Source organism: Aspergillus welwitschiae (genome assembly GCF_003344945.1).
Source record: "Aspergillus welwitschiae strain CBS 139.54b unplaced genomic scaffold BDQ94scaffold_20, whole genome shotgun sequence".
NCBI lineage: Eukaryota > Fungi > Ascomycota > Eurotiomycetes > Eurotiales > Aspergillaceae > Aspergillus > Aspergillus welwitschiae.
Genome location: NW_020798714.1, coordinates 94498 through 109273, shown reverse-complemented (window position 1 = coordinate 109273; position 14776 = coordinate 94498). Strand labels below are relative to the sequence as shown.

Here is a 14776-nt window from a genome sequence, read left to right as displayed (position 1 = left end):
AAATTGGGATAAATCATGTTACTTCAGGGCCACGGAAAAGGAAGGCAGTGTCAGGAACAGACCGCTTCAATATCCACATCCTAGGGGTCATCGTTAGCAAGGTTCCCGATCTCTGTATCAGTTGCGGTGCTTGGATCTCGCGAGCCGTGCTTCACTGTGGACCCTGATCCATCGCTCAACGACGACGGAGGGGAAGATTCGGGTCGATGTGCCACGCTTGAGGATTGCAGTGCTGACATGAGCTGGAGACAAAAGTCATCCATACCCTCATCGTCGTCATTGTTGTTATCATCCAACTCCTCAGGCTCTGCGGCTCCGCTAAGTGCGGCAAGCCGCTGGAGAAGCCATTGCATGTCTAGGATCCTGGTATCAGGGAGAGGAAGTCGCACCGGATCTGGTGTCGTCACTACGATGCAGTTCCCAGACTTGATGGTTTGGTGGCTCAATGAATTTTAGAGGCATATGCCTCCCGACTCAGGATTGTAGCTGGCCGGAATCTCGAACAAAATGGTAGGTCCAACCGGCTTCGACTGTTTTGACCACCAGGATCTAACTCTCCGCTTTGTTTCTTTCTCACTGATCCCGCATTGTTCCAAGGCAAATAGTGCCTTGGAGTGGAGGCGATGTGCTAGTGGGTTGAGTAGAACAAAGTTTCTCCCGCTTCTCTGTGCTTCTGCCGTCCAGAAACATCACATTGTGCCACTTCTGCGCCCTTCCTTCGCAGCAGAACCGTAGACACTTAGAGTTCTTTTCTTATGACGCAAGGCATGTTCCATTCACGGCACTTTCGTACTGTCAACGTTAAACCCGAAGAACGATTAGCTACCTTCGGCTTTATCCTTGTTTTCGCAGTACTATCATCGGCAAGGAGTACCGTGTTGTAACTTGTTTTTTTTTATGGACTACCTTAGATGTCTCGAAAGCGACGGAGACTTTGAGAAGATTGACCTCTCAATATAGGCCAATCTTTCTTTTCGATGTTTCCAAGCCACAAGCTAGCCCCCGAGGCTGAAAATGCTAAATTGGTCAACGTATGTGAGACATATCCACAATCAAATGTTGTCTCTCAGCATCCCTAAGGGGAAGTGCTGTGCCTCCTATTGCAATCGTCGGTATTTGTGGACCCTTTCAGCCCCATAGCCCTACTAAATCCCGGCAATTGTCTGGTGTAGCAACTCTAGTTCCAAATGCTTGTGTCTGAAAATGGATTGCTGTCCCCTTATTGGCTGATGAAAAGAGGAAGATGAGGAAGGCAAAGGGATGTCCGGAAGCGCAGTATATATAGCCACTCGGAAGAAAAGATCCGGTGAAGTGCAGCCTGACTGCAGTGACTGTCCCGGTGTTCTATATGGTAATAAGACACTACTATTCACAGATGAAGTGAATCTCATCATTTCACACAAGCTCAAGTCATTGCCAGCGGTGAAAGGCTTCAAGGGGTGTCATGGGCTCATGGAGGAAGAGATATCAGCGAGTTTATGGAATCATTTAGTGTGCAGCTTATGTAGAGCGCAATTGATTTATATTGTTTGTGAAACTGAAGATATAATGCCCTATCAGACGATGTTCTAGGAAGGTGGTAGTAGTTGTAGGAGTTCTCCCTTCTTTCATAATACACAGTCAAGTGAATCTGATTCATGTTCTTAATTAAATCGCGCCCGTCAAGGCAGGTGCTTGCTATGCAGCTGCTGTACTAAAATATGAATATGCCCTCAGTGTCATCAAATCCCTTGAGCTCGCAGCAACAGACGACAGCTGAAGCAACGCGTGCTCTGGCAAGAAAAAGATAGTCGCCGTCGGTTATACCGTACCGTCTAAAAGCACAGAAACAGCAGAAATATGAAAGGGTTCGACAACTGATGAATAATAGTTACTATCGACTTTCTCTGTTCATTTACCATCTAGTTCCTTCTTCCTACTGGGGCCGAAGAAGGGCATCATGCAAGAATTTCATCGCCTTGTCCACGGCAAGCCGCAGCATCACAGCCATCGTTATCATCTTCGCAGAGATGAAATTCTGCTTGTTGGGTCTCCACCCCCGCGATAACGCTAGGGCCCGTTAAGGATTAGCGATGCGCCCAAATCAGGGTCTGGACCCCGAATTGGCTTCCGGCTTTCCCTGATGGAGACTAGCGGGGGAGTATTTTGCCCGGACCTGGCCTGAAGCAGTTTAGATCCGGTCACTATTTTGCCTCTTTCAGTAATTCTGTAATTGTCGAAGAGTCAGGATCACGAGAAGGATTGAATTGGGAAGGTGGCTGCCATTCATCGCGCCTCTTCTGCAGTTTCTCCTTTCTTTCTTTCTGAGTTATTTCGTTCTTGCATCGCTCTCACACCTTCTCTCTATTCATACACTCGTTCATTCACCAACACAGCAACCAGTCATTCGTTCCCAACATGATGAACCGTACGCTCCTTCTCGGTCTGACTGCTGCCGGCCTGGTCTCAGCAAAGGCCACTGTCACCTCCATGTTCATCTACGACACCGATCCACAGCCTTTGGCCGCGTCCATCATAGGCAACGCAAGTCATCCTTGTCTCTATCAGCCTGGTATACCCCCCTCAACTAACCGTGATGCAGGATGCGACCGCGACAACCTACAGTATTAACTGCCCACCCGGCACCGATTCCAGTGATTGTGGCATGGGTCCCGGTCTTACCCTGATCGCGGGTCCCAAAACCACCATGATCCTGGATGCTCCGGATTTAGATTTGTGAGTTGGTTGTTGTCTACAACCTATGCATGGGTGATTACTAACATGGTTTGCTGCATAGCTACTACACCTGCGTCTGCTCTGTCGATGGAACGACGCACGCCGTCTGTACCGAAACAGCCTCGGGATCCGGCGCCAATTTCCCAGGAACCAGCAGCTCCACCCTGGATGGTGATCTGGATTTGATGCCTGTGACTATCACGGCGGGCTCTGTCACGAGCGTGGCTGCCTCCGCCGCCCACGCTACAACTGAGGCTCAGACAGCAAGTAGCACGGGTTCCGCTGCTACTGCTACGGGGAAACAGTCGCAGGCATCTGCCGCCTCTACTAGTGCTGCCACGGCTGGCTCTGTCACCTCTTCCAAGACTGCGACTGCCTCGAATGTCGATGCTTCTGCTACGGGCACCGGTAAGGCCGCTCTGGCCAAGAGTGATGCGGGCCTCGTCTTCGGAGGAGCTGCTGCTGCTGCTTTCATCGCTGCTGTTCTCTAAAGCCCACTGATAATCATGCCCCACTTATATCTCACATAAGGCGCTTATGTATTATAATATGAGGTTGTATTATGTATTATCAGAAAGTCATCCGGATTACCATGGAAGAAAACCATCTCCGCAAATAGCTTCTCTTGGGTTCCTTTGTGCCGAACCGGCACTGCTACCTATACCAGAGCAGGGAGACCTGATCCTCAACTTCAAAAGCCCACCAAGGGCCCAATCGAAGACCCCTCATCATCATATCACACCACACAATAATCTGCCAGCAATGTTGCAGGTACTGATCCAGCGCCTTGCGGTTAGTAGGATGGAGAGGATCATGCGGGACTTCCAGGGTGTGCCGTGGTCTGTAGTCTGCGAACCCCATGATGATCATCACCAATTCCAGCGGAAGCTTCGTCGCATACATGAGGATCCTTCTAGATTTCCGGGGAATGATGGAGGGGTGATATTATGGGATCACATGATATCCGTGGTCACCGAAACATGACACCATCCACAGGTATGCACCTAATCATTAAAACCCCTCCAAAAGAACATTCTGATAGGCAGTATAACAGACCACAAGCCCATTTACTAGTACCAACTTACAATTGTAAGGAGCCTGCTGTAAAGGCCTTGCAGATGGCCCCCTATGCCGTTCTGTGTATAGTAAATCTCGCGACACTGTGAGCGCTCGGTAAGAGCAAACCTGGATTTGCTCTATCGGAGTAAGGTTTCGATTAATCAACCAACACTAATCGATCGATTATACTACCTAAGGGACCAGCTGTAAAACCCTTTTCCAGCTGATACCATTAGGTCACTAAGTATCTATATCACCGCCATTGTACTGTTGTATTCATGTATGAAATCTCGTAGGCTAAGACATCCAGGAGGTCAGATAGCCTTATCAAGCATCTCACGAAGCTCGTTCGCCACGAGCTCCGGGTTATCCCCCTGCACAAAGTGGCCGGCTCCCGGAGCCTGGAACGGGCCCTTACTCCGCTCCGATTCGGTGAGCTTGGCCAATCCTTCATTGAAGCGGTGCCAGTAGGGGTTCATATACATTTCCGTCAGCCTCGGTGGTGCACCGCCCATCTTTTCAAACTCGACCTTGAACGTCTCGAACTCGTGACCGATAACTGTCACCCAGGGACCTCGACCATCGGGACCCTGCAATTTGGGACCATCGCTCTTTGGGAGGAGTTCTGCTAGATTCCTCCGACTGAGGCCCTCGCCACTGCCATTGCTGGGGTGGAAGACCCGTTGCATGTATGCCCGGGCATCACGGATGGCTTCCACTGACACACCGTGTGGCAAGCTGGTCTCGTCGAAGTCAGGTGAATCAGGATCCGGGTAGATGGAGACAAAATCGGAATTAGCGAGCACACTGTCCAGGAAGAGAAGGCCGGCCACTGTGCCGGGGTATTCTTGCGCGTAAAGCCGCACCAATGCACCGCCGATTGAGTTCGAAACCAGAACAAGGGGGAGACCACTTAGTTCGGATATGCCCAACTTCTCAGATGCGATTTGCGTGATCAGTTGATGCAAGTCCCGGACAACGGTCAATGTGTCATGACCATGCAAGAGATCCTCAGCTTTCACATCGTCAGGATCGCGGTCTGTGGTTTGACCCTGACCATACCGATCATAGGTTAACATGGCGGGCAAACCCGCAGTAGGAGGCTGGGCTTGCAAGCGTGCGATTACTCCTTCCCACGAGGTCTGTGGCAGCCCCAGACCATTGACGAATACGACTAGAGCCGGCTTTTTGGTGCCCACCGCGGGGTGGAAGCTGTAACATAGCTGGGCGGATGGCTTGGTAGCGAGTGACAGGAATTCATAGGAAGACATATTAGAGGAACGGGTTAACGAAGATCAAATAACAAAGCGGAGTACAATGATTAAAAATGGGGATTGCTCGCACGGGAACGAGTGACCGCCAGTCAAAACTTATTCGAGATCGAGGGGCTCCATGAACAGCTGAAAGACAAAGACAAAGATTATATAGTCGGTTGCAGGCAGCACCACCTCGCGAGGGGATGGGAGAGGCTGCGCCCAGCTGTGGAGACCCGCTGGAGTTAGTAGCCTGACTGACTAGCGAGCTAACCAGTGAGAAATCAGTCTAAGTTGAACTAATTCTGTACAGCGGTGATCCAGGTCCAGTTCATGTACTGTCGCTGTATCAAGCGTCCAAGGCGTTGAATCTGTCATGTCACAAGTGCACCTTCAATAGACGACAAGCTTTTGCTGCGGTGCTTATACTCCAAAGTCGCTTCAAGACGGCTTTACAAGAGCATGTCATGATAGAACAGGGCAATGAAAGCGACACTAGCTAGCTACGCGTGAAGCTGAAGTCATCGATATTTTTCGAACACACTTAGAATGAAGGCCTATCTAACAATAGCAAACACCATGGCGCATAAATACTAAAACCCTCGTAAGCCTTGGTGTCCCAAAAAAGGACTTATTAGCTGCGCGACTCCATGTATTATTGTTACGCCCGCCGTATCAGGTTCCCCACTCCGACGTTCCCGAATCCTTCCTAGTGCTTACATTTGCCCCTCCGCCCCCATTTCACTTCGCTGTGGCCTGTGCTGTGGAGGCTTGTCCCATCAACCCATCGAAATCCCTTGGCTAATATGTCTAATGGCTCGGCAGACATGAGCCTCATCCACCCGTATTGCTTGGGATGACCTGGGAAGACTGATGGTATCTTCATTCCAAATGAAGATGATAAACAAATAATACAAGGATGTGGAGTTAGAGATAAAAGAAAAGAATAAACTAAATCTGACAGAGATAAATATATATAATATCTGAAGAACTAATAAGTAAAAGTTATTTAGAATATCTGTTTCATTCAGACGAATGATGCGACAGAAACAAGACCGGTATAAAGAAATCTTTTATGAAAATAATATGAATATAGTAAGCTGCATAATACTAATAACTGCCTGGATATTCATATCCAAGAATCTAGTATAATCATTGTATCTCTGTCTGATTTAATAGGATTATTATATTTTTCTCCATAACTAGTGTGTTTTCGCGTGGCCGCTGTTAGCTAAATAATAATACTGATTAGAAAATATACTACCTGCGACTGAATTGGAAAACAGATGAGGACTTTGACGTGAATCCTATCATAAGAATGATTTAATTATAGCTTAAAATTATAGGGGTAGTGAGGATAACAGAGATTGGTTAACTTTGATATAAGAAAGCATACTGCCATAGACAGGAAAATAGAGAACTGATTTATTATCTTAGAATCTACTTTTTGACATTCCTACTAGTATCCAATTTAGTTAGTTTTACAGTTAGTTTTATATTCTCTCTAAAAAAAATAAACACAGGCGGTATTGATAATACGGTTACTTATGTAAATGATAAGGAATACGCCGCTCCGGCAATTACTCGAAATTTTTTTTACTACTGGATACTGATTTCTAAAGCAGTAGATATACGAGAAGAGCTAAGGAGTGAGAAGGGGTAAACTGTTGTAGGTGATATCCTGCGACCCAAGTATCTTCATCTGTGCGATGCAACTGTGCCTTCTGAACTGATACTCAACTAAATACCTCGGTTGACCTCGGTAGTTTCGTTAGTAGTGTGGGGAGGCGCAGGGGTTACCTATCCGAGTAAAGTTTATTATAATGGTATTGCCATGAGTCCTTCAGTCCACGGTAGAGTTTAGCATATCGCAAGACGAAAATTTGAATTTGACTGTCTTTTGGTCCGATTCCGTCTGGGAAAGGGGCATCTGGGCAGGTAGTGTTTGGGTGGGTAGCCCACTTGAGCCACACATGACCCTCATGATCATTAGACTCAATACGACGCTGGCTCACATGCCAACTTAATAGCAAGACCCCATCCCCCTCTCCCGCACCACGGTTTGACCCTTTTTTACACCTTCTTCTCCCTATCACCAGGTTTTTTATTTTTCCATTTTTTTTTATTTTTATTTTTTCTTTTTTTGGGTCAACTAATCGGAATGGCCTCCTTCACCGCATGGCTTTTCCGCATGTTCGTCACGTACATTCGTAGAAGCAGACTCGTCTTCGGCAGCGCTGAAAATATGCGCAACAATATGCGCGAGCTCTACCTCCGGCCAGGGAACTTCAATCCACCCAAGAACCTCGAGCCTGGAATCACCATCGATCGCATTGACTACGGTGCCTGGCCTCTTTATCGCGTGTCCTCAGCAGGCAACTCCGTCAAGAAGCGTCCCGCGATGATGTACATCCACGGCGGCGCGTTTTATCGGGAGATCAACCCCCAGCACTGGAAGCTGGTCGCGCAGGCCGTGCGGGACACCGGACTGGATGCCATTGTCCCCATCTACCCATTACTTCCGCGACCTGGGACAACGGCGGCCGAGGTCATCGATGGGTTCATGGATATCTGCAGTAGACTTGAACAGCCCATTGTGTCCATCGTCGGTGACTCGGCGGGCGGTATGTACACTCTAGCTACCATGCAGCAATTGTTGAAGCAGCATCCTGAGCTTGCGAGACGCGTGCTCTGCATCGTGCTTATCTCTCCCATACTTGACCTGGGCTTGGACCACCCCGAGGTTGTGCGCCGGGCCAAGAATGACCCGTGGCTGGGGCTGGATGGCCTGCGTCAGCTCCTGCCGCTTCTTGGGCCAGGGTTACCAGCTCACGATCCGATAGTCAGCCCACTGTTTGGGGACATCGAGACGTTGCCGCCCGTCATGCTGCTAAGCGGCACATATGACATGCTTGTAGCGGATGCACAACGATTAAGCGCGAAGTTCCAGGGCAAGGGCACTGAGATTTGCATGCCTGGGAGTTTCAAAAACGACAAATTCACTTTCATTGAGCAGCCGGAGATGGTGCACGTGTATCCGCTCCTGCCGCATCCCGAGGGCGCGGAGGCTCGGAAAACGATTATTCATTTCCTCAAGCAGCATACTGGATAGGTTCCAGTAGACAATTGTCACCGAGTTTATGACCAGAGTTCTGTTACATGACATGCTTTAAAGATAGAATTATCAAGACAGGCCATTTAAGGTACAATTAGGATGAGGGTTGACTGTCCATTTTTCTTGAGGAAGAAAGTCTATATTGTCTATCTTTGCTCAGTGAGAGCAAGAATGGATATCATCTACTAAAAGTGGATGTCTGAGGAAGCTGGATAATATCTATTGGTGATCTATACCAGGAAGCTATATAGTAGTCCTATCAGGAACCAAGTATATTTATTAATATAGTTGCACACAGGCCATGATTGGCTAGACAGCCATTCCAAAAACTTTGTTTCTGTGAGAGTCTAGCATAATATAAAAAACTGTGGTGGTGGTCTTCTTTCCTGACGACACTCACACCCTTTCTCTACAAGTTGAGCTCGATCTTAGAGTAATGGCAGCTTCATAATTGACTACATCGGTCCAGCACAAAAACGCAGTAACAACGAGTAATACAGTACCAACGACAAAGACAGATACACTGTGGTCAGTGAGGCACTGGCTCACCAGATGCAGCAACCCATCACACTGAATCAACAACACCTGATCAGACACGCTTGTGGATATGACCGTTAATCACGATGGCATGTAGCCGTGAGGTATCCTGCAGAACAGTAATATCTGCCAGTGGGTCCCCATCGACCAAAATCACATCCGCATAGTAGCCTGGCTGCACTTTACCCAAATCCTCCGGATAGCCCATGATCTCTCCTCCAAGTGCTGTAGCCGCCAGAATACTCTCCATCGGTGTGTAGCCAAAATGCTCAACGAAGTGATGCAAGTCGCGGGCATACGTGCCATGCGGCGCCCACGCGAAACCATAATCACCACCTGGTAACACGCGGATCCCTCGCCTATGCATCTCCCGCATGGACTTGCATGCTGCTTCCACCTCTTCTTTAACGCCCTTCTTCTCAGCCATCTCGACCGTGAACCCGAAGGGGATAGCGTCACCCGCACAGGTGGCAAGAGGCAGATTGATGGCCGGCGCCACAAAAACAGAGTCCTTCCGCTGTTCCAGCATATTCAAGCTCTCTTCATCGTTGAAGCTAGCGTGGTATATCACGTCAACACCTGCCTGGAGACATAATTTGACGGATTCCTTGCTCCGCGCATGGGCGCACACGCGTTTCCCTCGGTTGTGGGCCTCCTCTACGGCGGCGACCGTCTCCTCCAGGGTGAAGTAGGTCTCGTCGCTTGGCATGCTATCAGTAATGTTATCACCAGTTATGCTGAGTTTGATGTTATCTGCTCCCAGCTCGATGAATGACCGCACCGTCTTCCGCATCTCGTGAGGCCCGTCCGCATACTTGGATATGTCAGGAACGATAGCTCCTCCAGTAGTAGTGATTTCGGGTGTGTTGGCCAGAGTTCGTGGTCCCGGAATGATGCCGGACTTGATGGAGGCCTTGATAGCGATGTCAAGTCGGGCACGGGCAGAGGCCGCGCCAAAACACATGGTGTAGCCGCAGTCAAGATACGTTTTAGCCGAGTGAGCGGTAGCAATAACGTGCTCTTCTAGGGGCATGGTGGTCAACCCATCCAGGGTCTTTGCATTGTTGAAGCTGAGATGAGTATGAGCATCGACCAGGCCCGACATCAGCGTCTTGTTGCCACCTCCATCGATGACCAAGGCCCCTGCCGCGGCTGTCTCATCAACTTGCCCCACGGACATGATACGTTCGCCCTCGATCAGGACATCTCCAAGGTAGGGTAAGCTGCCTGTCGAGTCTAGGATTAGAACATTTTTGAATAGAATTTTGTCTGGATCTCCCGGTTGGTGGTTGTTGATGGTGATATCGGCAGGAGTAGGCCGGTAGGCGGCCTCGGTCGATTGTGAGATTGATCCCATGGCTTCTAGCGGACGTACAAGGTGTGATACCTGGCTGGCGACGGTGGACGCTTCTCAGACCGAGAGACTGTTTTTAAAGCGACCTGACATGCTGACCGAGCCAGTACTTTCGAGAGGGGTTTGTGCGGGGCTGTGGGCAGCTGATGCTGGCCGAGCGATCTGCGCGATGACATTTCTGCAGTCGTACATTGGCTCTGCATGCTAATCCATGTCTTTCTGCATTCAGTGTACTAGCTTGCAGACAAGATATTCCACGGAGGCTTCCTCAGCTGCCTCGTCATTCTTTCGGCAACGACCCCATTGGTGAGTGATCCTCAACATCCAGGCCGGCCATTCGTCATGTTCTCCGGGAACAGCCGCCTATGCCCGCAGAGCAACAGACCCATTTTCTCATCTAATGGAGGGAGAGATATCCACACGGTTCCTGTTGGGGTGAAATGGTTGGCACCACGCTGGCCGCGCCGTCGCGGCCGATCTACTTTAGCCTCGTGGGGTTCAACCTGCTCCGAGGGTTTCACAAAGTTTGTTTGATGACAACCTCTGCCTGGCCCCCACTCCGCACAGAGTCAGCGTGAGGAGAGGAGGAAATGATAGTCCCCTGGCCTCCAGCGCACACGGGAGAGCACAATTCCGGCCCGTCTCCCGCGCCACCAGAGGATGCCAGTGGATAAGGCTCAATTACTGGGCTGTTTGGGGACTTCTCCATATAACTCGTTCCCAGCTCCAATGACAGGCCGAGAGTCGCATTCTTAAGCCCTCCAAGTCTCCAGAGACCTACCCCTCCACCGATGTATCGGATCGTCGAGATGGTGGAGAACGAGGTCAAACTCTATCGCCATAGCCTTTCGCGCCCATGGACCCGCGTACGCACTGTGAACATACCATCTCACAAATCTAACCTCGCAACGCAAGATCTCCCAAATGTGCGACCGTCCCAACTCACACCTCTCGGAGACAGATATCCCTTCTCTATGAGACCCTCTCGTTCGACACAAATTCACTGTAAGCATCCGGGTTCACTCTCTGGTCCATAGGAGCAGACATGCCGTCCCCCTTGTAGCCGTTTCCAAGTATTCCATTTGAACAATCAATATCGGTCTGCCTCTAAGCACTACCGGGCTGCATCGGAGACACCTTCGTCTAAACGGCCTGCCCTATGAAGAAGCAACACCTAGCATACCCCATAGAATAACATAGAGCACACAGAAGCTTCTGCGGCCGACCGCGCAAGGCTGAGTGGGAAGAGGCGCTGGAATGGCGAAGCGAGTGCCTCCTAGAACTCACGGGGCTGTCTGGGACAGGTCGTAGTCATGACGAGTCATCGCTTTTTCGCTATCCTGCTCATCATCCATGCCTATAACTTAATGGTCTCGGACTAACCTGGATACTGCAGTCATGCAAAGCGCCACTGCCAAAAACCTTCGATTGGTCTCAAGTCTCCCGCATTCGGGTCATTCGAGGGACAAGTTGCGGTCGGCAAGCGCGTCACTGACCGTATAGTGCTATTGATGGATAGGCCTTACACCATTGCCTCCCATACATAGGTCCCTTACTTGTAGCTTCGAGGTGATTGTGTTCGCGGCGTGGGGCTCACCGATTAAAGAGAAATGGCCACTGTTGTGTGCACGCCAGGGTATCTTTTACCCGAGGAAATAAGAAAAGGTATTGTGTCATTTAGCTATCTAATCGCTAGATCCGAAGGCGAGACACATCCAAATATTGCTTGGGAATGACAGAAAATTTTGCAGATAGGGTAGATATCCCTGGATAACGCAACGATGGGGATGACGGGCGGCTTTTCCGAAGGCTCTGGAGGAAGAAAGCAGATGTCTCGGGAAGGCGAACCGTGTGAACCGGCTGGATCGCCTGGTGCTCTCTGCGATGCCTCTATCCCAGATGGCCTCATTTCACTCCTTAGTAGAAATCACGGTCGCGATCGGACCGAGTCGATAAAGCTCCACCGATAGGAGTCACTCGTATTCGCTCTCCCAGTCGAGTAATGTTTTCCCGTGGGAAAACAAGGGATGCCAATACGGCCAGGCCGGGAACCTCGCCGACGGGCTCCCTCACACCCCGCATGAGGGGATGGAAGGAAAGTGATTGCGACAGATGAGGGGAACATCCCTGTTCTTCCTCGCCTATATAGCAGAGTAGCAGTGACAGAGAATGCAAATATCAGTATCCCGATCCTTTACCAGTCCAGTTCTTCATCTCTCTCACGGTCGCATATCCTTCGAACCTCATTCCATCCAACATGTCTCCCTCCCTCCACCCTCTCCTCGACAACGGCATCACAAAAGGGGACCCCAACTTCCCTGGCGGTAACCTCTACTGCAAATGCTCCTCCGACAAGGTGGTGGTTAAACTGGCCAGCAATGTCGCTCACAACCACGCCTGTGGCTGCTCCAAGTGCTGGAAGCCCGCCGGATCGTTGTTCTCCATCGTCGGAGTAGTTCCCCGCGACGCCGTCTCCGTCACCGAACACGCAGAGAAGCTGTCCATCGTGGACGCGTCCGCCGCTATCCAGAGATATGCCTGCAAGGGCTGCGGGGTGCACATGTTCGGTCGCATCGAGAAAGACCACCCCTTCAAGGGCCTGGACTTTGTGCACGCCGAGCTGTCCGACCAGAAGGGCTGGCAGGAACCTCAGTTCGCGGGATTCGTCTCCTCCATCATCGAGCAGGGCTTCCACCCCAAGGGCATGGAGGAAGTGCGCTCCAAGTTCCACTCCCTGGGTCTCGAGACATACGATGCGCTGTCGCCGGCATTGATGGATCTGATTGCCACCTTCACGGCTCAAAGGGCGGGGGTGTTGTCTGCGAACCTCTAAATCATCAATAACATATTTAGCAAGGCGGAATATGAAGGATATTGTGGAAGGGTGAAAAGGGCAAAAAATTGTAGCTGTGCTACACGAAATGTATATACCGAATGAAATCAATTAAGCGTTCAGCTTTCACATTGGAAAAGAACCCAATAGTGCTCCAGGCTTTGCAACCATCACCATGCATCGGGGGTAATTAAGTAGAAGAAAGACGTTCACGCAGGGGAAGAAGTGGAAGGGTCAGATGCTATTATTATTACTGTTGAATTCACCCAAGGTCCCCAGCACTATCCGAGCACCTCTCGTTTTCCCCGCCACTCCACAATGGTAGTTTATGACAGCATTGGATCATAGGCAGCTAATACGAGACATTATCTCGTCCTGTCTCAGCAGGTGGATTGAATGTGAATAGCCTGAATGTGGTAAAACTTTCCGGGATCAACGGATACTAACCACCGGTACCTAATCCAGGTTACAAAATATACTACCATGATCACCATAAATTCCTACGGTCGCAAACTGGTTTAACCCCCTCCTACCCCTACCACACACTGTTCCCTTCACGGGATGTTGGAATGAAACAAACTACTATGTTAACGTCAAGGATACTCGAATTTCCCGGGCCTGAAATTCATTGGTCTTTTAGAAGCAGAGATATACGCCAGTGAATAAGCCATCAATAATGGAATGCAGGCAATGTCCACGCACCCGGCAGGGACCAACCGAAACATAGCATCTATATATACCATGAGGAGATCAGCCCATTTACATCTCAGCAGCATCATCCCTTCTACCGGACGAAGCGTCCACCCGACGTAGAAATTCCCCCGCCTTGGTGGCGCAATGACGGGCCTCATCCTTGAACCCCATAATCCACCCAATCATCAACACATCATGCGGCACCTTTTCCTCCACTACCAGATCAATGGAAGATTCATTCCCGGGCAGTTTCTGAAACTCCTGCGCCAGCTTCTCATGATCCTGACACAGAACTTCACGGCCGCCGGTAATGACCAGTACTGGCGAGGGAACGACAAACGGATGCCAGATGGGAGCTACGTACGGCTCAACTTGTGGGGTTATCTCCAAATCTCCCAGGAACTGCTTCGCTCCCCAGGCTGGGAAGGACCCTGGTATATACTCGGTTTTGTAGTTGGTGCTGTGCGTCCAGGCACTAGGGTCGACTGCAGCGGGTACGTCACACCATGGAGACCAGGCCCAGCTGCATTCTGGTGCTGGTAATAAATCCGGCCGATTAAATTCGACGATGTACCGGAGAAGTGCTAGGACGAGGTGGCCGCCGGAGCTGTCGCCGCTGAGTACGATTCGAGAGGGAGGGATTTGGAGGGTGTGAATCAGATGCATGTATGCTGCGAGGGCATCTTGCAATTGGGCAGGAAAGCGACCGTTGTGGTTGCAGGCCAGTCGATACTGGGGACAGAGCATGTAACTTGCTGGAGTCTGTTCGAGGAGGGTCTGGGCCATGAAGTTGCAGGAAGAGGGGCGACCGTCTCCCAAAATATAGGAACCACCGTGTAGGTGCAAGATGACATGCCCATCATCCGGGAGAGAGGTGCCGCGCGTAAATGGCTGGGGATACCAGGTGGCGCCGATGGTCTCCGGCTTGACGGCCTCATCCACCATCACTCCAGTGTAGCACTCGGAGGCGGCAGGATTGATCAACACGAATCGATCCGACTCGTGGTGTGGCTTGAGGGATAGCGGCCATTTCATGTGCAACGCAGTAAAAGTACGGAGGAAAACTTTGAGCATCGAACCCGACACTCCTTGGTGATAGGACCAGCTGGGGTCATGGCGAAATCTGGGGTGTTGTTCATCAGCGGACATATCGACGGATGGTGCGGGAAAGAAGGATGACGGAACAGACCGTACGGGAGACATGGTTTGAAGGCAAT

At 50.4% G+C, this 14776-nt stretch overlaps 8 protein-coding genes across 8 annotated transcripts; 3 read left to right on the top strand and 5 right to left on the bottom strand.

Moving 5' to 3' along the window:
• Positions 1-80: 80 nt before the first annotated feature.
• On the bottom strand, positions 81-1938 carry BDQ94DRAFT_160137 (uncharacterized protein; the record flags this gene model as incomplete). Its single annotated transcript, XM_026769175.1, has 4 exons — positions 81-335; positions 390-441; positions 505-673; positions 1920-1938. The coding sequence occupies 4 exons, from the start codon at positions 1936-1938 to the stop codon at positions 81-83; spliced, it is 495 nt and encodes a 164-aa protein (XP_026625110.1).
• Positions 1939-2237: 299 nt separating this feature from the next.
• Positions 2238-3288, top strand: BDQ94DRAFT_49964 (putative GPI anchored protein). Its single transcript, XM_026775917.1, has 3 exons — positions 2238-2523; positions 2582-2715; positions 2777-3288. The coding sequence occupies exons 1-3, from the start codon at positions 2398-2400 to the stop codon at positions 3204-3206; spliced, it is 690 nt and encodes a 229-aa protein (XP_026625109.1). The 5' UTR covers positions 2238-2397; the 3' UTR covers positions 3207-3288.
• Positions 3289-3756, bottom strand: BDQ94DRAFT_49973 (uncharacterized protein). Its single transcript, XM_026775919.1, has one exon. It carries the CDS (start codon positions 3616-3618, stop codon positions 3370-3372), a length of 249 nt encoding a protein of 82 aa, XP_026625108.1. The 5' UTR covers positions 3619-3756; the 3' UTR covers positions 3289-3369.
• A 126-nt stretch (positions 3757-3882) lies between these two features.
• BDQ94DRAFT_49966 (alpha/beta hydrolase) lies at positions 3883-5153 on the bottom strand. Its single transcript, XM_026775918.1, has one exon. The coding sequence runs from the start codon at positions 5043-5045 to the stop codon at positions 4089-4091; it is 957 nt and encodes a 318-aa protein (XP_026625107.1). The 5' UTR covers positions 5046-5153; the 3' UTR covers positions 3883-4088.
• A 2035-nt stretch (positions 5154-7188) lies between these two features.
• Positions 7189-8139, top strand: BDQ94DRAFT_171346 (alpha/beta hydrolase; the record flags this gene model as incomplete). The annotated part of the gene is made up of 1 exon (XM_026771736.1): positions 7189-8139. The coding sequence occupies one exon, from the start codon at positions 7189-7191 to the stop codon at positions 8137-8139; it is 951 nt and encodes a 316-aa protein (XP_026625106.1).
• Positions 8140-8731: 592 nt separating this feature from the next.
• BDQ94DRAFT_171345 (uncharacterized protein) lies at positions 8732-10036 on the bottom strand (the record flags this gene model as incomplete). The annotated part of the gene is made up of 1 exon (XM_026771735.1): positions 8732-10036. The coding sequence occupies one exon, from the start codon at positions 10034-10036 to the stop codon at positions 8732-8734; it is 1305 nt and encodes a 434-aa protein (XP_026625105.1).
• A 2254-nt stretch (positions 10037-12290) lies between these two features.
• Positions 12291-12866, top strand: BDQ94DRAFT_171344 (S-(hydroxymethyl)glutathione synthase; the record flags this gene model as incomplete). The annotated part of the gene is made up of 1 exon (XM_026771734.1): positions 12291-12866. One exon carries the CDS (start codon positions 12291-12293, stop codon positions 12864-12866), a length of 576 nt encoding a protein of 191 aa, XP_026625104.1.
• Positions 12867-13625: 759 nt separating this feature from the next.
• BDQ94DRAFT_171343 (alpha/beta-hydrolase) lies at positions 13626-14762 on the bottom strand (the record flags this gene model as incomplete). Its single annotated transcript, XM_026771733.1, has 1 exon — positions 13626-14762. The coding sequence occupies one exon, from the start codon at positions 14760-14762 to the stop codon at positions 13626-13628; it is 1137 nt and encodes a 378-aa protein (XP_026625103.1).
• Between the last annotated feature and the right edge of the window lie 14 nt (positions 14763-14776).

Excerpts from the sequence above, each read along its gene's own strand:
- BDQ94DRAFT_49966 (XM_026775918.1), bottom strand. The coding sequence starts at position 5,045 with ATGTCTTCCTATGAATTCCTGTCACTCGCTACCAAGCCATCCGCCCAG.
- BDQ94DRAFT_49964 (XM_026775917.1), top strand. The coding sequence starts at position 2,398 with ATGATGAACCGTACGCTCCTTCTCGGTCTGACTGCTGCCGGCCTGGTC. Across the intron at positions 2,524-2,581 it reads CCGCGTCCATCATAGGCAAC|GATGCGACCGCGACAACCTA; the intron begins GCAAGTCATCCT and ends ACCGTGATGCAG. Across the intron at positions 2,716-2,776 it reads GATGCTCCGGATTTAGATTT|CTACTACACCTGCGTCTGCT; the intron begins GTGAGTTGGTTG and ends TTTGCTGCATAG.
- BDQ94DRAFT_49973 (XM_026775919.1), bottom strand. The coding sequence starts at position 3,618 with ATGTATGCGACGAAGCTTCCGCTGGAATTGGTGATGATCATCATGGGG.